The 24,992-nt window shown below is 47.3% G+C and overlaps 1 protein-coding gene across 1 annotated transcript in view; it reads right to left on the minus strand.

Moving 5' to 3' along the window:
* Positions 1-23,232, minus strand: part of ZDHHC2 (zDHHC palmitoyltransferase 2) — a 62,368-nt gene extending 39,136 nt beyond the window's left edge. Inside the window, exons 1-2 of the mRNA XM_081084735.1 lie at positions 23,060-23,232; positions 505-531 (exon numbers count right to left, since the gene is read on the minus strand). Coding sequence (XP_080940861.1) covers positions 505-531; positions 23,060-23,186 — 154 coding nt within the window. The 5' untranslated portion in view covers positions 23,187-23,232. The remainder of the gene's footprint in view (positions 1-504; positions 532-23,059) is intronic.
* Positions 23,233-24,992: the final 1,760 nt, after the last annotated feature.

The raw sequence follows: 24,992 nt of genomic DNA on the forward strand, positions 1-24,992 counted from the left end.
GGTACATGCCCCTGACCGGAATCGAACCCGGGACCCTTCAGTCCGCAGGCCGACGCTCTATCCGCTGAGCCAAACCGGTTCTGGCTTTTTTTTTTAAAAATAAACAGTAGCAATTTTAACTTTTTAAAAGAATGATGATACTCACAGAATCATTAAAAAGTTAAATCATCCATTAAGGCATAAATCAGTGTGACATAACTAGAGCCAACGATATTTTCCATGGATTATGCAGGAGACGGGTACGGGGTAGAACAGGACGTTGCTGGTGTTCCCGTATGTGGAAGCCATGAGCAGCTGGCACAGTTACAGGCATCGCCGGCAGAGTTCCCTGCCGTGTGGGGCAGGATTCAGTCTGGGGACTATGAGAATGGATATCTTTGACCCCATCTTATCTCCACGTCCTTAAAGAACAGTTTATTTATCCCAATCAAAGCTAAGTGAATTCAATTTGCTTCTTTCAAATGATTTTTAAAATTTTATATCTGAAACAATAGTATATTTTACCTTGTTCTCCAATGTTTTCCATGGACACTGTAGACAAATTAAAAAGAAAGAGAGTTATATGAAGCACCTGGCAAACACAGGGCCTGACAGAGACATAGGCTAGTTAGTCTTTGGACTCCCCTGCAAACCCACATTCTTCAAATATCTGTCCCACTTTATTCAGAGGAGAGGTGAGCACTGCGGGCGAGAGGGTGGGGAAGGGAGACAGGGTCGCTCCCACACAGAACACAAAACCTGTCAGGCTTGCCCCGGGGGGTCTTGCTCCCTTAGTACTGATTGGTTTCTCGTCTCCCTCCCAACTACAGAGTTCAGACAGAAGCATTGTTCTCCAGGTCATTCCATTTCCAGAGACAGTTCGTTGTTGTTGATAAACTGGCAACCACCTAGTTAGCGCTCCAAAATGAAAAAAAAAAAAAAGCTGTGTCCACGCCACACACGCCTTTTCCAGTTTCTGAAAGTACAGATTCCTGTGCCCAGTGACTCACTGCTCCCTACGCGTAATGAGAGGCCCGGGGAACTGCCAGAGAGACTGCCACCCCTTCGGAGCCGCGGTAAATACCCCCGCGCGGCAGGGAGGTGAGCACGGGGACGGGAGCTAAAACAAGCGGGGACGAGAGCCGGAACTGGGTGACCCAGTTTCCTCAGCGTCTGGATTGCCTACTGGCAGTTTCCCATCTGCTCTTCCTCCATTTGTGCTAAAGTCTTTGGACGTTCTCGTCTATCTCAGCGACAGCAGAAGAAGATGTGACTTGTCTGTGTATTTCCGCCCCTATTTGGCTTTTGAAAGGGGTGCACTGTTCCAGGGCTTAGTCCTAGAACATATGATTTCATTGTCTTAAGAAGCACTAGAATCAGAGGGTAATGTTGTAAAAGATTTTTAAGATTACCTGACCCAACAATAAAGATAAAGTTAAAAAGAAAACGTATTTCATAAGCAAAAAAATAAAGGGATTTTCTGATCAAACCAACCTCCTTTCGGAGAGGGCTACCGAATGTTGTCTAGGCATTTCCTCAGCAGCCAGAGCCACAGTTTGGGAGAGCAGCTCATTCCAGGGTTGGATTGTTCTAAGAATGATTATGGGACTATTGTGCAATGAAATTAGCCTCTTTGTGGCTTCTGCCTATGGCTTCGATGTTTCCCACCTGTATCCATAAGCAGAAAATCTAAATGACAGACCTTTCCATACTCAAAGCTGTGTCCGTTCCCCTTAAAAATGTTCTCGTTAAAGTTCATAATTTTTTTATGAACAGCAAATACATATCTATCCACAAGTGAATCTAAAAATCAAGTGAATAAAAAAACTGATGAACAGAATAAACTGGTGAATATAATAGAATCAGGGGCATAGAAAGGGAGTGGACTGACAATTCTCTGGGGGAAAGGAGTGTAGGGGGTGTGGGGAGAGACTGGACAAAAATCGTACACCTATGGATGAGGACAGTTGTGGGGGGGTAAGGGCAGAGGGTGGGGTGGGAACCGGGTGGAGGGGATCTATGGGGGGGGGGGAGGGAAAGAGGAACATCTGTAATAATCTGAACAATAAAGATTTAATTTAAAAAAAATGTTCTCGTTTAGCCCAAATAAGGCATGACTTGCAGACTCTCACCAACGCTAATGTGGCTCCTTCCTAGGCTCTCCATTTCCTGTAACATTTCTGACCCCCAGAAGGGGACTGGCCAGCACAGATGAACTCTGCCTTACTAATGGCTGGAGGGTGACGGAGTGCACTTCCTCAGTAAACCCCTACAGCGGCTGGGCTGAGGGTACCGAGAAGGGCCTGGGAGGGCCCTCAGCAAGCCATCCACTCTCTCAGACCCTGCCCCTCCCTCCCTTTATGCATTTCTCTCTAGGCACTGAGTTCCCGGGCTCCCAAAGTGCTCCAAAGCTGACTACAGCTCTTCCTCGGATCAAAATTTCAAAATTTCCAATCCATTAGTGGAGCTAATATAAGGAATTGGAAAAGCAATTTGACTCCATTTGCACAACTATGTATGAATGGCCCTTAATGACCATTCCAAAGGAGGTGGTGTTTCAAAGAAAATGTATTTGCTAACCCATGACTCTAGCTGTCAAAACTGAAAGAAGGAAAACAAAATGAAATTTAAAACGAAAAAGTACAGTTAGTAGGAACGGATTATCTTTTTGACCGGGACCACTACTTTATTGGCTGATACGCATTCAAAGACATCGTTTTAAAGGCTATTTCTTCATTTCACAACTTGTTTTTCTCTAAATGTACTTCAAAATCCACAGATCCTCTATTTTTTTTTCCCGTTAAATAAGTTATATGCATGGACACGGAGGCCTGCTGATGGTAAATAATTCCGTAAAATGTAGAAGTTCAAAAAGGCTGTGTCAATTACACACCACAAAGATTCTGCTCCTTCCCGGTGTCCTATAAACAGTAAATAAATCTTAACTTTTGTCAGTATCTTAGGTAGAAATAAAAATCACTGCTTTAGTACTAATTTCCCTGGTCACTGGTGAAGGTTGGCATTATTTAAAAAATATAATGATTGGGGGTTTTTCCATCTTTTCTGAGTGAATTACCACTTTCCCATTAGTGTATGTCTCTTACTTATTGAATTCTTTGATATATTCTGGACAGTAATGCCATGTTGTTATATATGTTGTAAGTAACATTGTGCATAACTACTTTCAAAGGATTTAATATACACTAGCAAAATCTATGGCTTATCATTGATTAAATAACAGTACCAACATTTTCAAATTGACCTATTTCAGTAATAGATACAGGGTCTCTCCCATGGTGAGCCTGAGGACACCAATACTCTCTCAAACATGTACATCTAAGTAGTAAGTCAATGATTCAACTTGTAATTTTCAGTATAGCACAACTGTCAATTTCAACATTTTCTTTCTCATTGGAAAAACACATCGAATGTACAATGTCATCGTCAAATGCAAATATTTTTGTTCTTAAATGCCTATTTTAAGAAAAGGTTGCATTTACTCTTGGGATAAAAGCATCACAGTATTACCTGAAATATTTACTATTCGTACATCTGATGATCATCTAAATACATTTAATAGTAACACTGGGGTCACTGTTTTAAATTTTCATTTCAAAAATTTATTTGTCTAATTTTATCTTGGATTGGCCTAATTTCTTTCTGGTCCATGGCCTACAATGATTGCATTGTTTTCAATTAAATTGATTGGGGTGACATTGGTCAATATGAACATACAGGTTTCAGGTGTGGGTTTCTATGTTACAGGATCTGTATATTGCACCACGTGCTCACCACCCAAAGTCAAATCTCCTGTCACCAAATATTAGGACCCCATGATCCCATTTTAAGATTTAAAGATTTCTAACTTTCCAATACGCTTCCAGAACTTTAAACTCTTCCCTGATTAGCTACAGTGCAGCTAGAAAGCAAGTCCTCTGACTTGTTAAGATCCTAAGGCAGTGGTCCACAAACCACGGCTCTCGAGCCACATGCGGCTCTTTGGTCCCTTGAGTATGGCTCTTCCACAAAATACCACGTGCGGGCGATTGAAACTTCGTGGCCCATGCGCAGAAGTCGGTTTTTGGCCTGGGCGAGTCTATTTTGAAGAAGTGGCGTTAGAAGAAGTGGGGAGTGTCGGTCGGTCAGGTGACCGGAGACACCACGGCGCAGGTGGGCCGCCGGATAAGCAGCGCGGGGGGAGGTACGTGCATTCATGCACGAGTTGAGTGAGCCGGTCAGTCAGCAGTCTCATGTGCAGTGGTTAGTAGTTGTGTCTGCAAATCGCGCGCGGGTGACAAAAGTACCTACTCGAAGCATAAAGTTACCTGTATGTTTCCCAGCTGCAAATCCTACAGGTATTTTTGTCATCAATTTAAGAATTGTAATTCTTTTGTGTTGGTGGCTTTATTTTATAAAACTAGAGGCCCAGTGCACAAAAATTTGTGCGGGGGGGGGGGGTCCCTCAGCCCAGCCTGTGCCCTCTCGCAATCTGGGACCCCTCGGGGATGTCCACTTGCCAGTGGGGAGCAGGCCTAAGCTGCAGTCGGACATCCTTAGCGCTGCTGAGGAGGCAGGAGAGGCTCCCACCACCACCCGCTGTGCTGGCAGCTGGCAGCCTGGCTTGTGGCTGAGCAGAGCTCCCCCTGTGGGAGCGCACTGACCACCAGGCAGCTCCCGCATTGAGTGTCTGCCCCCTGGTGGTCAGTGTGTGTCATAGTGACCAGTCATTCCCAGTCGTTCTGCTGTTAGGGTCAATTTGCATATTACTCTTTTATTATATAGGATGAAACATTTCTTTAGGTGCCCTGTTTGAGATGGCTACAAAGAAGAAGCAAAGAAAAACAGAAGACGAAAACCGTGAATTTAAAGTTGAATGTACCTACCTATATAGTTTAAGTTTAAAAAATTTGGCTCTCAAAAGAAATTTCAATCGTTGTACTGTTGATATTTGGCTCTGTTGACTAATGACTTTGCCGACCACTGTCCTAAGGAACTGCAGCAATTTCTCGGCACTGATTGTGTATATACAGAGAGAAGTGGGAATGGAAAATTATTACCAGTTACCAAGGGCGATGCTCCTGTTTGCCAAGAGCACATGAAGGTCGTGAAAGATTACTTCTGAGAATCTGGAGCCATCATGGACACAGCAAGGCTGGGAGTTCCAGCTGCCAGTTGTTTACTGTGTCTCTTTCTGCCTAACCCCCTCCTCCCTCGGTAAGCATTTCTCTAAGAAACAGAGCCAGGCATTACTGCAAAGGCTGAATTGGTTTAGAATGTTTAAGAGTGATACTCTGCGTTGCGTATTGATCCCTAAGAAATCCATTTGTAAAAATATAACAGGTAAAACCAAAGCTGAAGAGTGAGGCTGTCAGCCCAAGGAATAACCGTTTAAGATACAAAAGACAAACTACTTCTTGATCCAACTTGGCTTGAACAAAAAAACATCCAAAACTTCAGATACTAAAATACGCCTTCATAGTAGTTTTAAAAAAAGTACTTCCCCCCTTAAATTAGCCAAGAACAGTTACATAATTGTTGCTAGAACAATTTCGTAGTCTCCCTGCAAATGTATATTGCTGTGATCTTTTTATTTCTGTTCTTAATCACAATTTCCTTTAACTTGCCTTCAAATTGAAACTCCCTCTTTTGGAGGAGGGAATAATGCACCCATACCACATACCCACGGCAACTCCTCCATATAAAACCACTAGGCTATTCCCAAATTCAGTCTCACACAGACACATCTTAGCCCCATACGTGTAGATAACGAAGAACACCAACAACAAAGATGTGGTTCTAGTGAAGGAATCTTAAGGATACTTTATAGCTAAGGTTTATTTTTTTTTCCTGCTTATGTTTCACTCATTTTTTGAAAAACATTCCCTGACCAAACTATACTTACACTGTTGACGATAAAATGATGATGAGCCTCTGTCCCTGTGCTCAAAAGCTTATGAGAAATCATTGTAGTTAGAAGTTAAAACTGGAAAAAACACACACAAAAACCTCAAACCAGGACATCGTTATTAAACACTTTCAATTAAGGGATTAAGAAGTACAAATTGGTAGTTGCAACATAGTCATGGGAGTATAAACTACAGCCTTGGGAATATAGCCAATAATATTACAATAACTCTGTATGGTGCCAGGTGGGCACTGGGAATATCGGAGGGAACTTTGTAAAGCATAGGATTACCTAACCTCTGTGCTGAAACCAATACAAAATAACATTGGATGTAAACTGTATGTATAATTGAGAAAACACATTTTTTTAAATTTCCAATTAATCACAGAAGCAGCTCAGATTCAGAAGATTAAGGTAAAAATAATAGTAGCAGTACAAATATTCTTGACCTCCTCATGTCTAACAAAATCGCTCCTTTGACCTTCACAGGAAAACTCCCTTGAGCAGTCATTCCAATGCACTGTCTCTACCCCTCCCTCCCTACTGCTTTCTCGGCCAGCTCCAACAGTCCTCATCCCAAACATCGCATGACTACCTCGCCTGCACCCGCACCCTCACCGCCCACTTCTCCGCACTCAGCCTCCTCTGACAGAATGAGCTAAGCTCTGGTAGAGATGCTATGTCACTGAGCCAGGGAATCCTTTGACTGAATTGGCGTGGGAACCCCTTGCAGCACATTCCTTTGTCCTTCCAGCTACTTTCCTAGAAGCTCTAGTTCATTTTCAATGGATGACGATCACAACTTGGGCAGTGGGAGGGCATCCTAGTAACCATCCCCATGAATACTGGTGACGTTACTGCCAGACCATCTTAATGGCAGACCTAAGGAATATAGATTATTCAAACTGATGTTTCCAGTGGAATTCTAACCATACCCTTCTATTGCTAACACAGCTTTTTGAATTTATTTCCTTTACAACAGATGTACTTACATTTTAAAAAATCTATTTTTTTTTATTGATTTCAGAGAGGAAGGGAGAGGGAGAGATAGAAACATCAATGATGAGAGAGAATCATGGATCAGTTACCTCCTGCATGCCCCCCAATGGGGATCGAGCCTGCAACCTGGGCACGTGCCCCAACCAGGAATCCAACCTTGACCTCCTGGTTTATAGGTCTACGCTCAACCACTGAGCCATGCTGGCTGGGGCCTACTTATATTTTTAAATATTGCTCACACTGTGTTTTCCTTTGTAATCCTCACACACCATTATAATTTTATTGACAAGTGCAGTCCTGCCTTACTATCCCTATCTCTCACCTGCTCCTCCTCATATTCCCAATGCTGCAGCATCCCTGGTCCTGCTTGCTTCGTAAGCATGCTAACACCGTCTCCTCTCTCCCCTCTGCATCCAGCTGGGTGGTAGGAGACCTGGACTCCAGTCCAATCTTCCCACCCAGCACATGTGACCTTGATCATGACATTCAGCTGACCTGTCCTTCAATTTTATTCCTTAAACAAAAATTTGCACTTTATCTGAAAGGTTCCTCTGGCTCTAAAAGTATCGTCAGTTCTACTGTGATGTATTAATAGAAAAAGAAAAAATACTGACTTTTAGAAACCTAGGGCAAAAGCCATTCTGCAAATACAGTCATCAGTGGGTTTGTAGAAACTGTTCTGTCCAGGACAGATAAGTAGCTTCAACACAGAAACAAAGAGTAGAGCAGTGGTTCTCAACCTTCCTAATGCCGCGACCCTTTCATACAGTTCTTCATGTTGTGGTGACCCCCAATTTCATTGTTACAAGTTGAACATAATTAAAGCATAGTGATTAATCACAAAAACAATATGTAATTATATATGTATTTTCCGATGGTCTTAGGCAACCCCTATGAAAGGGTCGTTCGACCCCCAAAGGGGTCGCGACCCACAGGTTGAGAACCGCTGACCTAGGCTAAGCTTATTCTCTTTGTCTTTTCTTTAATCCTCTGCCGCCCCCACTCAGGCTCACCGAACCCTGGGCTGTGCTGGCTCGGCACAAACCTACCTTCACTGTCTTTCTGCGTCTACAATGGCGCACCTTTGGGATGTCAGAGTAGTTCCCTTTTTCCAGACCCCGTAGGGCACAATCTCCCACCAAAGCACTAACCCACAGACCCCTGGTTGTTATCTTGTTCCCCTCACACCCTGGCTATATGCTGTACATGTTCCTTATTAACTACCCTGTACCCTCCTGAAATGGAACAAACAATGGGTCCGGGCTGCCTGTCACTACTTGAGCCAATTAAGCAGAGACAGGGTCGCATCACATGTGAGTGTTTATTCCAATACTGCCGGTGGCATGGGAGAGCGGCAGGCCCTCCGTGAAAACCGGCTCTACCCCTCCCCGTAAGCCAGGTACACTCACTAGTACTAGTATATTGGGAAGAAGGACAAAGGTCACACGGGAAAGTAGGAATTGCAGGCCTGGGGAAGTAGGTCAGGTGTAATGGCTACAGGTCACACGCAATGCAGGCTGGGGCGGCAAAGGGCGGGCGCCTCCGGATTGTTTTAGCGACAAGGTTGCCAATCTGCATTCCGGTGCTAACTCCCATGTCCCCGGCCACTGTTCTATTTCTGCCCCTAACACACAGTGTAAAAGGAGTGTCTGTTTTACTTTTGATCCAATCTCAGAGATTTCCCCACTTTGCTTTCTCTTGCCCCCTAATCTATCACCAATGGATTTCATGTAACCCCCTGAACACCTTCCCCTTTGATGCCGATGTATAAAACAAGTGGTAAAACTGCCCTTTTCCGGAGTATTTTCTCAACCCATGGAGACTTCGCTTCCTGGCAATTGTCGTCAGTTTGGCTCAAATAAACTCATGAACATTCTCTGTAGGTTTGGATGTTTCTTATGTTGACAGCTTTTATAGTGCAGAGCTTGGACCCTAAAGACGTAATTTCCAATTGAGGGTCCCTCAGTTATCATAAAAGCCAGATCTCACTTTCCTAAGGGTCCTGACCACACTCACCATGCCAGGCAATCTACATTTCTCACGGGATTCCCACACGTGCCTTAAAAACTCATTCTGCAATAAGAAAGCTCTATGTCTTTTAAAATGTAACTTCATGGCCTCTGACTGAACACCCTCCCACGGCTTTGCATGGAATAGACAAGTGCAATCTCCTTACTGAAGCCTGGGGGGTTGAAGGTGATCTGGCTCCTATGAGCATCTCCCAGATCACTTCTGATAGCTCATCCTTTGCCCACTGAGCTGCAAACAGGCTGACCTGGTTTCTGGAACACTCCAGCCCTTAGCGCATTTACCCTGGCTGGAGAAGGAAGCACACCATGCATTTTTAGCTTTCAGCCGCGCTACAGTTTCCTACGGTTTCCGGAGAGTGAAATGTCAAGTTGATGGGAATAAATTGCTGGGAGACCTTTTGAGTGTGAGTAAGCAGAAAAATGCAGGTGAATTACAATGTGGGCAAATTAACATAATGAAAACACTAACCCAGGGAATTTTTAAACTGCCTTTTCTTTTCCTACTCCTCCCAAAGCTCCCACCTCCCCCCACCCCCCACTCCCGCCAACATGCGTGCAACCACCAGGACTCGGCCAGGCCCTGATAGGGCCTGATATGCATCAGAACCTCAATATGAGGAGGAGAGGCTGTGTAATTCGGGGAGAAGCAGGGCTTCCCAGGTGGTTTGATGCATTCCCCCCGCCTCCACTCCAGAACGTGTATCTAACAAACTATACTGATCTGAAATCAGTATACTGGTGCTAGAAATGACCAAACAACCATGAAAAATGGTGGACGATGAGTGCAGACCTTTTCCGGAAGAATGCCGCAGTGCAGCATCAAAGGCAGAAGTGAACTGCAGTTAAGTCAGGCCACATAAGCCAAGGCACAGGAAGTCTCTCACCGGAGGGGAGGGTCTAAAAGGTGACACCCGCCTGTTATCAGGGGGCCAGGGAGGCCTCCGTGTGACCTAGCCATCAGAAGTTTTTCTAATACACAATGATAAATTAGCAGCATTACGAAGCTTGGCTACTTTGTGTTAAGGAAAGCCTTTGGAGCTTGCCACAATGCAGCTCATTTCCTTCCCACCACAGTGGACAGGGGCTGCCCTCATTCTCTCCGCCTCCCTGCTGGGCTAAGAGAACTGGCACTCCTCCCACCCCACATATTCAGGGATGACCGGATTGTCATGTTATTTATTTTTTTAATATCTATTTTTATTGATTTCAGAGAGCGACAGGGAGAGAGAGAAACATCAATGCTGAGAATCACTGATCGGCTGTCTCCTGCACACCCCCCTACTGGGGATCGAGACCCAAACCTGGGCATACACCCTTGACAGGAATCAAACCGGGGAGCCTTCAGTCCAATGAGCCACACCGGCTAGGGCAAGAAAAAACATTCTTCAGGTTGGTCCTGCCCAGACACACTCCGAAGGTATATGCCCCGCTTGCCTAATTGGGCAATAAAGAGAGATGGGACGTCCACCTGTCCTGGAATGGTCATTCGTCATTCTTACCATTATCAAAATCTCCCAAGTCAGAGTATTTTTTCTCTCTCTCAACATTTCTTTAGCAGGTCGGCCAAAGCATTGTCCTAAATCTCTAAGAAGCTCTTCGCTGAAGAATCAGACAGCGTCAAATCGAACTTATCCGACTGAAGGCCGAGAACACACCTACTGAGTGTTTGTACTCAATCAACCGGGACGTGTAGGCCTTTCAATCCATCAGCTTCGAAAGGGCAATGAAGACTCTGTCTCTCGATGTGGCTCTGAAACTCTCCCTGCCGCTTCCCCTGGCAAAGAGAGAGGCCACTCCGGAGGCGGAGCCGCTGACTGTGCTGAGCAGGGCAGTTAAGTCAGGCAATCTGACCTCGGGGCTGGTCCCTTGCTCTTGGTGTCCTCATTTCAGGGCTTGCCCAACGGGATCCCATGATCCCTCCGTCGCCAGTCAAAACAGCAGCGACCGCCGGTGCCAGCAGGGCATGCACATGTCCGTGCAGGTGCGCTTACCTGCCCTGTGAGGCAGGGTTGTGTGGGCCTCCGGCTTCCCCACAGGGGGGCTGGGCCCACCAAGGCCCTGGAATGCCGGGATCTTTTCAACTCCAAGCCCCCTCATTCCCAAGTCCAGATGCCCTTGGGCCTGAGAGGCAAAGACTTTGCAAGTCTGTGGTGGACACCACTCCCTCAGCGAGCCTCTCTACCTGGCTCCCGCTGGGCGCTTGTCTGCTATGGAAATCTAGGGGCAAGTGGGGACTTCAGATCCTGAACACATTTCCCTCCCTTATCAGAACCAAGCTGTCAGAACTGGAGGGGTCTTCGTGACGATCTTGCCCAGTGTAACTCCCCATCTTTCTTATATGTGTACGTCCGTATTTATGTATTGCTAGCAAACAAAAATCCCACTGCGTTTTGGTTATTTCAGCATTTAAAAATAGATCAGATCAGAGGGAGACAATTTTTGTTGTGTATTTTTTACTCGGCCTTAGAGCAATCTCTTATTATCGGCTATTCTCAGAATTATCACAGAGGGCAACGCCCAGAGTACTTGCTGTTCGCTACTGAACATCAGCTGTCTGATTTATTACTTAAAAAAAACACACGAATGCTTCTCATTTACTGCTCCAAGGAAACAGACTTCTTTCTAACACCACCTCCCAAGGTTAGCAGCTACGTGCTGAGTACTCTAAGGCCAGGGTGGTATAACAGAGCACACGTAACACATTAAAAAAAAATTAAAGCAGCATTTCTAGGGTCGTGTAAATTATTTGACAAATGCATCGTACTCCAGGGACTGAATAAAACTGTAACTCCAACCTTGGTGTTTATGATGCTCATCAGAATGGGTGTTACAGTGGCGCTCTTGAAGGGATGAACGAAAAGATGATTTAAAACAACATCAGCACCATAGTTCCTGCAGCAACAGCACTGGGTCGCCACATCTATTAACAGGAAGGGAATACTAGAGCTATTCCTGGCCCACCCTTCCGGGTCACTAGGAAGCACTACTTCCTTCGGGGTAAACTTCTCAGGCACACAATCTTGCTTTGATCTCAGCCTGAATGACAGTATGCCTTTTCCTTCTAACTTGCAGCCAAATCCTTCCCTTGCCCTAAAGCAAATCTGATAACATCCTAAACTGGTGGCCGGCAGATGAAAGGTTTGCACCACCCCTGCTGTAAGACAGTCTGTGGTAAGAGTGCAACATTATGCAAACATCACCTAATTACGTGCTAGATGTATCCATTCATGTCCCCGGGAAGTGTAAAGACACTGTGTACGGAACTGAACTGGACAAGACAGTCATCACAAGTGTTGGGGCTGAGTCGCCCCCTCGGCTCCCTGTGTGGGCCACATCTCCTGTTTCCTGTCTGGGTCTCTCCCCCAATTAAATGATCGTTGCTTTCTTTTCCTAAAACCATTTCACTTATCCTGGGTCTGCCAGCGATGCAAATACCTTGGGATCATTCCCGAACGGTGTCGGGTCCCTGCGCTGTGGGGAAGGACCTGGCTCAGGATTAATACCACAGACCAGGATGTCTCCCCCCATGTGTGTGCACCAGGTACACCTGCTCACATGTTGCTCTTTAAAAGGACAAGGTTTCCACCCGTCATGAGTGCTCTGGTGACTCAAAAGCTATTGTTGAGCTTTAGACTACGTACAGTAGGCTAGCAGCTTTTTTTATTTTTTTAAATTGGTTACTTTTTGTTGTTGTTGTTAATTTTCACCCGAGGATATTGTTCCATTGGTTTTTAGAGAGAGTGGAAGGGAGAGGGAGAGACAGAGAAAAACACTGATGTGAGAGACACATCCACCGGTTGCCTCCTGCATGCGCCCCAACCAGGGCCAGGGAGCCTGCAACCAAGGTACGTGCCCTTGACGGGAATCGAACCTGGGACCCTTCGGTCTGTGGGCCAGCACTCCATCCGCTGGGCCAAACGGGCTAGGGCTTTGATTCGTTATTTTGTAAGTATATTAGGGCAAAGTTTTTACATATTCTAAATTATTCTTTTAAACATTCAAATGGCTTCTCTAACTAATTTTGTCACCTAAATCCTTACTTCAGATGCTTGCATATCAATGTCCAGAAAGAATTAAAGGCCCTTGATTGTTTCATGTGTGTGTTACACGTGGGTGGGGCTGCCATCACAACGCACCCTCGGCGGGTGGCTTACACAACAGAAGTGTCTTTGCTCGCAGTCCTGGAGGCTAGAAACCTAGGTGAGGGCGTTGGCAGGGTCACTTTCTTTTAAGACCTCTCTTCCTGGCCGGTAGGTGACAGCTTCCCCCTTGTCTTCCCGTTGTCCTCGATCTCTACGTGTCTCCATCAGACTGTACGAGATTAGGCTTCATCCTAATGACCTGCTTGTAACGTAATCACCTTTTTAAAGGCTCCATCCCCGGTACAGCCACATTCTGAGGTGCTGAGGATTAGGGCTTCTACATATGAATGGGGTGTGTGTGTGGGGGGGGGGGGGGCGCAATTCAGCCTGCACTAATATGAAACTATACAGTATTACAAACTTGTTGATCACATCTGAGGGATCAAAAAAATAGAAAGCTAAAATAGATAATTCTCTCCAAAGATTCATGTGCTTTGATGACTGAAGTGTCTACTTATGTTTCCTATTTGTTCTCCCGGCCCCTAACGAGAATGTAAACTCCCAGAGTAGTTAATAAATATTTCTCAACGGATGAGTAAGTGAAAAGAGTATTCAATATATTACAGGTGGTCGAAATGCATTCGATTCTTGGATTTTGTAGTAACTTATAACATGCAAGTTTGGGGGGCTGATAATGAACCACTACTCTCTACCCCTCCCCCCCACCAACGGACACACCGTTCTCAGTTCTGCGTATCTTAATTTTCAGTGTGGCCTAGTCCTGGAATCAGCTGCATGTCATGCAAAATGTTCTATAAATAAACCCTCAATTAAGTTAAACTGGTGTCTGGTCTCCATCCTTCCCCATGGACTGGCCTCCCGGACGTGCCTCGGATAATCACTAGTCACAGGGAAACAGATAAACCCTTTCCGGCTGCTCTTCCTAAAACGCAGCCCATGTACGCAGTTCCCTCCTAGTCATAAGCTTGGTGACGAGTCAGCCCCTGCAATTTCTGTTAGACTTTCAGTTTGAGGCTCCTAATCGAAATCCGTTACTTTCTCATGAATGGCATCAGGTCCCTTGGCGACTTGGAAGCGGGGTGTGGGGGTGTGGGAGGGGGAGTCCCCACTGTGAGTTACACGCGCATTACAGAGCCTGCATTTCAAGTTACACTGTCTCATATCTGAGAGAGTGTATAAAAGCCTAAGCGACCGACCGACCAGTCGCTATGACGCGCACTGACCACCAGGGGGCAGGCACTCAACACAGGAGCTGCCCCCTGGTGGTCAGTGCGCTCCCACAGCAGGAGTGCCGCTCAGCTGACCTACGGGTGCCAGAGGCAGGGCTCACGGCTGGCGAGCGCCGCTGCGGTGGTGGTCGCTGCGGTGGTTCGTGCACCGGGCCTCTAGTTGTCTTATTAGATGATCATGAAGATAAACTACATTGAAACTACTGTACTCTTTGTTCTTGTTTTTTAAATATATTTATTGATTTTGGAGAGGAAGGAAGAGGAAGAGAAAGCTAGAAACATCAATGAGGAGACTCTTTGATCAGCTGCTTCCTGCACGCCCTCCACTGGGGATAGGACCTGCAACCCCAGTATGTGCCCTGACTGGGAATCAAACCGTGACCTCTTGGTTCATAGGTTGGTGCTCAACCACTGAGCCACACCAGCCATGCTACTGTACTCTTTGGGTATTTGCTTTTAAAGGACTTAAAGAAAAAGGTGTTTGATTATTGCTTGATACTTGTTTTGTGATGCACTCCCCTGGACTTCTGCAATGCTAGTGAAATAACAAAACAAGGTCAAATTAATTTACATAGAGCAGGGATGCTTAATTTTCACTCCGCACGAGAGAAATTTCAGAAGACCACGGAGAAACACTGGCAAAGAACTAAAGCCCAGCCATCTTTATAAAAGCACTTGTCCCTCATCTGCGGTTTCACAATGTAATCAGCAACATATCTAAAATGATCTACCGACACGTATGCATTTGAGAGTGGTGAGAAGTTCTAAGGTAAGAAATGCAGCATATTTTTTGCTCAAGAGTGCCTCTCATATAAAAGTGGATTTTCATCACTTCTTGGCCTTTTGGCTGAGATCAAGTGTAAAATGGATTTAGTAACATTTCAGGAACTAATATGTATGATGGAGTTTAAAAGGCATGGTCAGATGAAAAGTCAAGCTGGGAAAACTGCTACACAAATGTTTCACAAGGAGACATCATCGTTAAAGGAAACATTGCTGGCGATCCCAGCTTGTTACTTTACTGCTGCCATATGCTTCTTGAGAAACCAGGTCACCCACCTCCTCCCTGCGGCCCTCCCTCAGCGCCCCGCCTGCCGACGCCACCCCTTTCCACTCTCAGCATGTGACTGAGCTGACAACTAAGATGTTACAATAAAGTCACCCTTAAAGGAATTAGCAAAAAACATTTCAATAATCTTCTAATGGACTATTAAGAAAATTAACTCAACTATGTTATCCTTTGGTGTCAATTCTCTGTGACATACCTAAATGCTTCCATTAAACCACAGGATTCCACACAGTATTAAAACTGTCTTTCCAGCCCTGGCTGGTTTGGCTCAGCGGATAGACCTCCGGACTGCGGACCAAAGGGTCCCGGGTTCGATTCCGCTCAAGAGCATGTACCTCGGTTGCAGGCTCCTCCCTGGCCAGGCCCTGAAGGAGCACATGAAGGAGGCAACCAATCGATGTGTGTCTCTCTCACATCGATGTTTCTCTCTGCCTTTCCCTCTCTCTTCCATTCTCCCTAAAAATCAATGGAAAAATATCCTCGGGTGAGGATTAACAACAAACAAAACAACAAGAAGACTGTCTTTCCAAATGATCTTTGGAAAACTGGTTTCCCACGGGTCAGCATCGAGGCTCTGTGCCGTGTGCGAATCTCTCACTCTGCATGCCAGGCAACACAGTTCTTCTCCAGCCATCAAACACAGCGTGGATCCCAGGAGCCCCATGGACTCACCACTTCCTGGAGAAGAGAGGCTAAGAGGTGTGATGTCACCCCAAAGCACAGGAACTCATCAGTATAAATTATGAAATATTAAGTCCTGGTTTCATTTTTCTGAGAAGAAAAACCACAAGTTTTCTCACAAGATGAAAACGAAAAACAAATGACACAAGCAAGACAGTATCAGTGAGGATCTTCTCATTGAGAACTCACCCATCCTAATCTCTGCAACATATTGGTCTTTTTTTTTTTTTTTTTTTTTTTTTTGTCTTTCCTGGCACTTCTTTCTACCACGGAAGCCAAAGAGATCAAACACCTGCTCTTGCAGAACCCTGTTGACTGGGCCATGGGCACAGCCTGGCTTAGTCGGCCGGGGCCACTGGAACCATCTCGACCAGCCACAGGGAGCAGGGGTGGCCTCAGGCTCCCTGACGGCAGGTCACCAGGGCCTTGGCCCCGTCCAATGGCCACTCCTCCAGAATAACGTCAGCTCCACTTCACCCACCTTCTCTGGGCATCTGCCCATTTTCTTTTTTAAAAAAAAATATTTTTATTGATTTTAGAGAGGAAGGGAGAGAGAAGAGAGAGAGAGACATAGAAACATCAATGATGAGAGAGAATCACTGATCGGCTGCCTCCTGCACGCCCCACTCTGGGGATGGAGCCCGACCCGGGCATGTGCCCTGACCGGGTATCAAACCGTGACCTCCTGGTTCATAGGTCGACGCTCAACCACTGAGCCACGCTGGCCGGGCTATTTCCTAAGCTAGTCCTCCAGTCTTCTCGGGGATCCACCGAGTTGTTTCAGGAGGTTCTCTGCACCCAGCTCAGTTTCACCCCCCAAGTCCCTGGCCCTGAGCAGGGAGCGGAGTAAAAGCTGCCCGAGCGTCAGGTAAGAAATAAGGAGCCGAAACAGCCACCTCGTTGGCAGTAGGGGCAAAAACTGCAGGTCACAGCCTTACTCTGAGAGATTTATCCGTGGTAAGATTAAGAACACAATTAGAAAGTCATTTACAGGAGGTTCGCCATCAGCTCCTTTGACCTGATTCATTGATTTCTGCTTGTTTACGCTGGTCCAGCAGCCGACTCCCAGGGCTGGGGCGGGTGGGTGTGTATGTGTGTGTGTTTTCTCTTTCTGCTTTCCTGCTGCTCCGTTATGGGAGTGGCACTGTGAAAGGTACCACCTCTCTCCTCCTGCTCAGCCAGACAGAAGGTTTCAGGGTTTTTGTTTTTGATTTGCTGGTGTGTGTGTGTGTGTGTGTGTGTTTTCTCTCCCCAGAGGCAATCTGTTTTCTTAGCTATTAGGAAAAGATCTCAATTCAGTTCCCTCTAAACTCCTCTGTGGGGGAAAGTGCCTGGCACAAGGGTTCAGCAAAAGCTTCTGAACGAACCCTACTACCACCCTCTGAAGCTAACCTTTCTCTAACCTTCCCTGGAGACCACTGATGACCTTGATTTAAGAAGCCATCCCTTCAGCTTCTGTTTAACTACCAGAAACACCGTGCGAGTATTCCATTTAGTGGTACGGATGCCAATCTTAGCAAGCATGGGAAAGCAAACACTTTTATAGCAAACCTGAGTTTAAACTGAGTTTTGACTGCTAGATCCTATTCACTCACCTATTAACCTTATACAATTGCCTGCTTTCGTATTAAAAATGGATTGAATAATCATTTAAAATCAAATGACGGAAAAAAAATCAAAGAGATTAATTCATCCAACATGTATTAAGCACCTCTACATGCTGAGCACGATAATTGTTTGACATGTTATCTCTAATAGGATTTAATAGCAAATAAAAATGCTGCATTATCCAATATATCAAAGGACAAAATTTTTCTGACAGTAAATGGAACCGAGATAGCATTAACCAGTCTTCTCTTCCTTTCCAGGGACCAATTACATCAAAGTCAAATGGCAGCACCTATATGATATTAACCAATGTCACCCCGGTAAATTTAATAAAAACATAAAGTTAAAAAAGAATATGAAGCATATATTTTATACATTTGAACTTTAGAGACTTCAAGATATACTCACAGAACTTAAAATCTCCAAAATATTTGATATCCAGAAAAGTCACAGAAGTAATATTCTTTGCATCATGATAGTCAACAAGAAAAAATGTCTTAGTGTTTTACATACATCGTTTCCTATGGATGTGCCCTCCATCCACCTCATTTAAGATTATTTTAATAATTATAGATGGTAATTTATGTTCCCACGATCACCTGTCTGTATTTCTCTTTAAAAAGGTTTAATATTCTGCATAATTTTGTAAAGGATAGTTTACCAATACCAAGAACACACTGCTTTCTCTGTGTGGCTCAAATTGATCTATAATAATAAAAGTGTAATATGCTAATTACACTGGACGTCCTTCAGGAACAAGCCCAGCGGGGCTGCGAGGGAAGCCAGGTCCCAGGTGCCAGGGGGAATCCGGTGCCGGCAGCCGGGGGAAGGAAGGCCTACTCTTGCATGAATTTCGTGCACTGGACCTCTAGTTTCAAGAAAAAAGGCAACTTAGAGCCCGCTTCAGTCTCCATCCTTGAGCTTGCTATGCCCTTGTAGCTCAGGGGTCCTCAAACTGCGGCCCGCAGGCCACATGCAAATACAAATATTGTATTTGTTCCCGTTTTTGTTTTTTTACTTCAAAATAAGATATGTGCAGTGTGCATAGGAATTTGTTCATAGTTTTTTTTTTAAACTATAGTCCGGCCCTCCAATAGCCTGAGGGACAGTGAACTGGCCCCCTGTTTAAAAAGTTTGAGGACTCCTGTTGTAGATCATAGCTTAATAGTATCCAAGAATGAGGTTTTACATATTTTATCCTTAAGGATATTTGTTTCTTTAAAAGAAGGAAAACATGCTTGTGTATCTCCTAAACTGATCCCCAAGTATGTAGACTAGTTCTTAAACATCTTCCATAATCACTGCGGAATACAGGATGCTGCAATCATGGTAGAGATGTTTATTAGTAAGACTGCAAACTGTGAGTAAAAGCCCAATATTCTAATGAGCTAACTTCTAACCTACTCCAGGGTCAGCAATCTATTGCCCAAGGGCCAAGTCTGGCCTGCCAAGTATTTGTGTAATTAAAACTTTACTGGAACACACCCACACCTATTTGCTCAAGCACTGTCTCAGGCTGCTTTTCTGCAACAACAGCAGAGCTGAGAAGTCTGTGCCGCTCAATGAGGCGATACCTTCTGAGAAATGCAATGCCAGGCCACTCTGTCATTGTGCAAACATCAGAAAGCTCACCCACCCGAGCCTACTCGTCGTAGATGGTCTAGCCTCCGAAACACCAAGGCTGGACGGTCTAGCCTGCTGCTCCTCGGCTACAAGCCTGTACAGCGTGGGACTGCACAAAGCAACACGAGATTAAATCAAGCACAAGAGAAAATGACACATGGTTAAACAAGGGTATCTGTGTGCAGGCTTCTGGTGTATTCTTGAAACTTTTCTATAAATTTGAAAGTACAACAAAATAAAAAGATTAAAAATAAGAGTTCAAACAAGTTTCAATGTTAGTTAGCCTTGAAAAGGGAAAACTTCCGGTACCTTCTTCAACAAGCAAAGTCAATGCAATGTCTCCCATAATGGATCTGTAAAACCTTTAAACCCTGTCTAGGATGTCCACTGACCCAAGCCTGCCTGAGGCTGCAGACAACCTTGACTCCCTCTAATTCTGTAGCCGAAAGTACCAGCTTACAAATTTCACCCTTTCAATTTATCTTACTTTATGGGAAACGAGCTAACTAATAATTAAAGGGATCAAAGGACTTTAAGACAAAAGAAGCTAGGGTTGAGAGAGTAGGAGGAGGGAGAGGAAAGGAAGGAGGGGAAGAAATAAGAGGAATAAAGGAGCCTAGTTAATCAACAAACCAGACAAACGTGTTCAGAACGACCACTAGCTTTAACAGTCCTACCTTAGCGGTTCTCTGGGAGAACAGGAAGGAAACTTACCCGGAGCACTTGATCCTCATGCAGTATACGTTTTTATATACACACATTCCAAGAAGAGATGTGAGCTTATTTTTATAACATGCAAACATTACGCTAACTGAAAAGGTGCCCGGAGGGCCACATACATCGACGTTGTTAAATATAGAAACGAACTGTAATGAGAATCATTATCTCCCGTTTCCAAGGATACCAGGATAAGCACTACTCCTAACTGCAGTTCCCTCAGCAAAGGGCACACAGTAATTTAGATTCAGGGTCATCCCCAGCTGAGAGCAGATGCAGGAGGAGGAGCAGGCACATCGCCCTGATTGTTCTAATCTGTTTGTTGCCTAGTCTAGTTCCCAGCCCCCGACATCCCCCCCCCCCCCCCCCCACCCCCACCCGCTCTCTGGTCCCAACCCTGGCTGATGTTTAATAGGTGAAATATGGAAAATCTGATGATGAATAGCAACTTCCAAGAGGAAAAGAATCCACAAAGGGCTGGGTAAATGGAGATGTGATTAAAGCTGGGATGGGGGGTGGGGGTGGGTGGGCAGGGAAGGCTGGCATTCCCATTTGCTTTGTTTGTGAAAAGGAGAGGAGGCTGGTTTTGCGTGTCTGTCACACGGATTGCCATCTTCCCTGTGCTTACAGAGGCACAGCACAGCCAAGGTCAACTTCCCTCTCAACCATCGCTACCCAAGACTTTAGAACGGACCACTCCCACGCTGCCGCCGGCTCTGGAATCAAATTCATTTTCCACTTGTTCTGTCTTCCGGACTCTGGGATCCAGGCCTCTCATACAATTACTTACTATTTGTTTCTATAGCAATGGAAATATAAAAAACTACTTTCTGACAACCTCAGAGATTTTGCCTCTGAATCATTTATTGGTTCAGTCAAAACCATTTATTGATTGCTTTCAACGTGACTGGCACTGTCCCAGGCGAGGCAGGAAGAGGGGAAGTGGTCCAAGACTTCACTTGCGATCACCGGGTATCAATAACCAGCCGTGTCACTTAGGCAGCTTAAAAAGACGCATGCTCCCTCTTGGTCAAATGTTCGCCTACTAAAACAGTGATGTGGCCGTCAGGGATGCTTTAGATTTATCTTAAACACAAAGTATTCAGAGTAGGTTTACAACTGTTTGTATGTAAAAAGGCATGCAGGTGATGAAAACAGGAACACAAGAATAAATCTGTTCCGCATACTCACCACTTAAACCTACTTTTGCCCACCCCGTATATAAAAAATATCAGCCAGCCGGGCTGGTCTATGAGCGTGGACCTATGAACCAGGAGGTGATGGTATGATTCCTGGTCAGGGCACATGCCTGGGTTTCAGGCTCAATCCCCAGTAGGGGGCGTGCAGGAGGTAGCCAATCGGTGATTCTCTCTCATCATGGATGTTTCTACCTCTCTCCCTCTCCCTTCCTCTCTGAAATCAGTAACAATATAAATATTTTTAAGTATCATCCAGCTATAATAGCAATTTTCCACTTAGTTCCGCCCCATCACCTGCCTACTCATTGCAGTAAGATTTCCACATCGCACCTCAGGCAAGGGCAGGGCGAGCTGCAGGGGAAGGAAAGCCCTCCCAAGCCATCACACACCATCACACACGGGGGACAGGTCTCAGGCTAAGCCTCTCGGCTTCCTATGCTAATACAGGAGAGTAAGCTGCCTGTTCTGAGTAAGCGCCTCCTGGGACTTCCCTCTTTTGCAGTTACGTTAATGGGAACAGCTGCTTTTAGGAGGGTGAAGAAATGAAATACCACAAAGGTTCCCAACTGTTATGTAACACATACAGTGTGTCTCAATAGGGCAAGCCGTCTTAATATTGACAGCTCATACAGAACTCGGACATGTTTCTGAAAACTTTCTTCCGACACATTCTAGATGACTGTAATACACTGTTAGACGCACTGTCTTCCTGATTTCCGCACAACCTGACCCTTTGTAAAGAACAGACTCACTTTTTGGTACTGAAGTAGCATTTCTAAATTCAACACACAGAGGAACAAGGTCACCTTTTAAAGCTACATGGAATTGGAAGTTGGTCCCAATTCTCTTAAAAGTTATGCCGGTCATTTTTTTTGTGTGTATTACTCTGACACCTCCGATTTCTCACGAGGGGCAACATTTTGAGATGAGATGCTTCCTTAGGCAAGTTTGAATCTGACACTTTGGGAAAATGCTTATGTTGAGAAGGTTCAACTCCACAGGCCACCATTTAACCTTTCCCCCTGCCCCTCCTAGGGCCAGTCAGTGCTCCCCAAAGCAAAAACATCCACATTTTCTTAGGTGTGACCCGCAACACAAGAAGCATTCTCAAGTCCCTGGCTGGCGACAGCCCCAATCGGCTTTCACAAAGCCTCTGACCGCAGCAGCCTGCTTGCCACAGCAAGGGCCGTGACGAGTCCCTAAAACTGTGCAAAATCAACTTCTTTACTTGGAGATCTTCAGCACTGAAAGTACCCACCCAACCATTCGGGAGCCTACAACTCGGCCTGCAGCCCCTTGGCTTTCTGGATGACGCTCGGACGTCCACCTCTTTTCTCCTGTTTCTGGAACATCCCAACTGTGCATCTGGCTCAGAAAATACTTTCTAGTAGCTCCCCCCCCCCCCCCCACCTCCTGGCAACTCGAGTGTCCAACTGCTCATCCTCAAACTGCAAAGGCAGCAAAACCTGAGTGCTGTTGGGACATTTAAAAAAGTGGATGACGGGCAACCAGCAAGGGACCGCGGTGACACCCAGGCCGAGGCCGAGCCGCCACCCCCCGCTCCGGCCCGGTGCGGCTCCGGTCCCGGGCCCGGCGTGGAGCCCGCAGCCTCCGGCGCTCCCTCCCCGCCTCCCCGGGCGGAGGCTGCCGGCGGCGGGGCCCAGGGTCCCCGGCACCGTCCCGCCAGGTGGGGCGGAGGTGTGGCCGCGGCCGCAGCGGGGAGCGGAAGGCGAAGGGGTTTCCGGGCTGCGTGCGGTGGGGGTGCAGGTGTAACGGTCACCCGAGAGTTGCGAGGGGGAGGCGGCGGCCCCGGGCTGGCGGCGGCCGCGGGGCCGGCGGACAGGCTCCCGGGGGTCCCGGGGCGGGAGGGGGGGGGGGCGGACGGGGGGCTGCGGGCGAGCGCCGGGGCGCACTCACCGACGCACAGCTGGACGGCGTAGGCGTAGTAGGACCAGCCGAGCAGGAGGCTGATGAACACCACGGGGATCCAGTACAGCACCCGCCGGCACCGCCGCCGGACGCGGCCCGGGCCCGAGGGCGCCATCTTCCCGCCGCATCCACCTGCCCGGCGCCGCCGCCCGCGGGCCTGGCTCCCCGGCGGGCTGGCCGCGCCCGGCGTCCCCGGCGCCGCGGGCCCGGGGGCGGCGGGAGGCTGCGCTGCGGCCACTGCCGCCGCCGTGGCGCTAGCTCCCCATCCCGCAGCCCCGCGCCGGCGCCGCGGACTCCCCGGTGCTCAGCCCGGCCGAGCGGTGGCTGCGACGAGGGCGAGCCGGCGCGGAGGGCGGCGAGGAGGCGGCGATGGAGCCCGCGCCCCGCCCCTGCCCCCGCCCCGCCGCCTCCCCCGCCCCGCGCGCTGCGCCCCGGCCGGCTGTGCGCTTAGGGCGCCCCCCGTGGGCCTGCGGGGGCTCCGATCCGTGAACCGGGAGGCAGACCCCGCGGGGCAGGAGGCGCCGCTCGGGTCGGCTGGGAGGCGGGGCGGCGTCCGCAGCTCGGGCAGCCGGGAGCCCAGCGGCCACCCGCGCGCAGAGCCGCCCGGGGAGGGAGGGGAGGGGAGCCGCCCGCGGGGAGGGGAGGCGGCAGCGCAGCCCCGAGGCTGGTGGGGCGCGAGTCGCCCGCCCGGTCCATGCGCCCCAGGAAAGTCTGTGGGCGCCGCGGCCAGGCCCTCCGGCGGGGAAACCGTCTCCCACTCGGGGCTCCCCGCGTGCGGGCGGGGCTCCCTCCAGGGAGACCGCGGGCTCGGATCAGGGCGCACCTCCACGCCCCGCAGTGGGGCTGCGGGCTGAGGACGAGGCACTTTGGGTGGAGAATCCGCGGGAGTGAGAAACTAATGATTCGCCCTGAGGATGTGAACTCCTCCCGAATAGAAGAGTGGCCGCGCCCAGGGCCCCGCGGGGAGCCCGGTCCCGCGTCCTCCTCCCCGGCCGTTCCGGTGCCCCGCCCGCTGCACAGCTGGTTCCCAAGCGCTTGTTGGAAGTCCTGGGAGGGACCCCAGAGTAGTCAGACTTATGATGGTGAAACGGGGAAAATGCACAATCTTCTGAGAGTTTCTTTTCCCCCTTCATCTTATTATGAACAAGTCAGTCAATGTAGTGGATCTGAATTATATACAGAATTGCTCTGTATCAACAATTTAAATGAACACTGGTGGGTGTATGTATACTGACACCACAGAGCCGCCATAGTGAATGAACTTCATCTGCATCTGCAGGATGAAAAGATAAAGTAGGAGTAATAAAAAGCACTGATTTGCATAAATTTAGCCAAAGAAATCTAAGCTCTTATGAGTTTGTGGTTATCTTTCTGTGACTGGATTAAACAAGCTAATCTTCTCTCCTATATTGGACCCAAATAGCTACTATATTAGACTCAAGTCCCAAATCCCTGCGCACATCTATTCAAAAATGCATAGAAAATGTCAGTCATGTTTCTGTGGGACTTGAAATAATTGAAATGAAAAGAATGTCAGTCCCTGGGAATCGCTTTATTTTGTTGTAGCACCATTTACCCTGTACTGGTTATACCCCGCAGGGTAGATGAGTATAAACAGGTAACGTCCCCGAAAATCCTAACTTCTCCCATGGATGTTAACCTTATGTTCCCAGTCAGGAAATACTGAAGACAAGAAATAAAAGTCCCTCGCAGGCCTGGAACACCCTCAGAGAGATGAGCAAATCCGTGGTTGAAGGTCACTCCAGATTCATCCGGAATGAAAAGGAAGGGATCTGATTCCCAGAGGGGGAGTCAGGGCAAACTGTGCCTCTTTCTGTGGCGGAGGCTACAGTTTCCTGTCCTGCCAGGGTCTTGAGGTCAGAAATGCAGTAACATTCTACACACTTTTCACATTTTTAAT

This window comes from Myotis nattereri, assembly GCF_964212035.1.
Source record: "Myotis nattereri genome assembly, chromosome: 2".
NCBI lineage: Eukaryota > Metazoa > Chordata > Mammalia > Chiroptera > Vespertilionidae > Myotis > Myotis nattereri.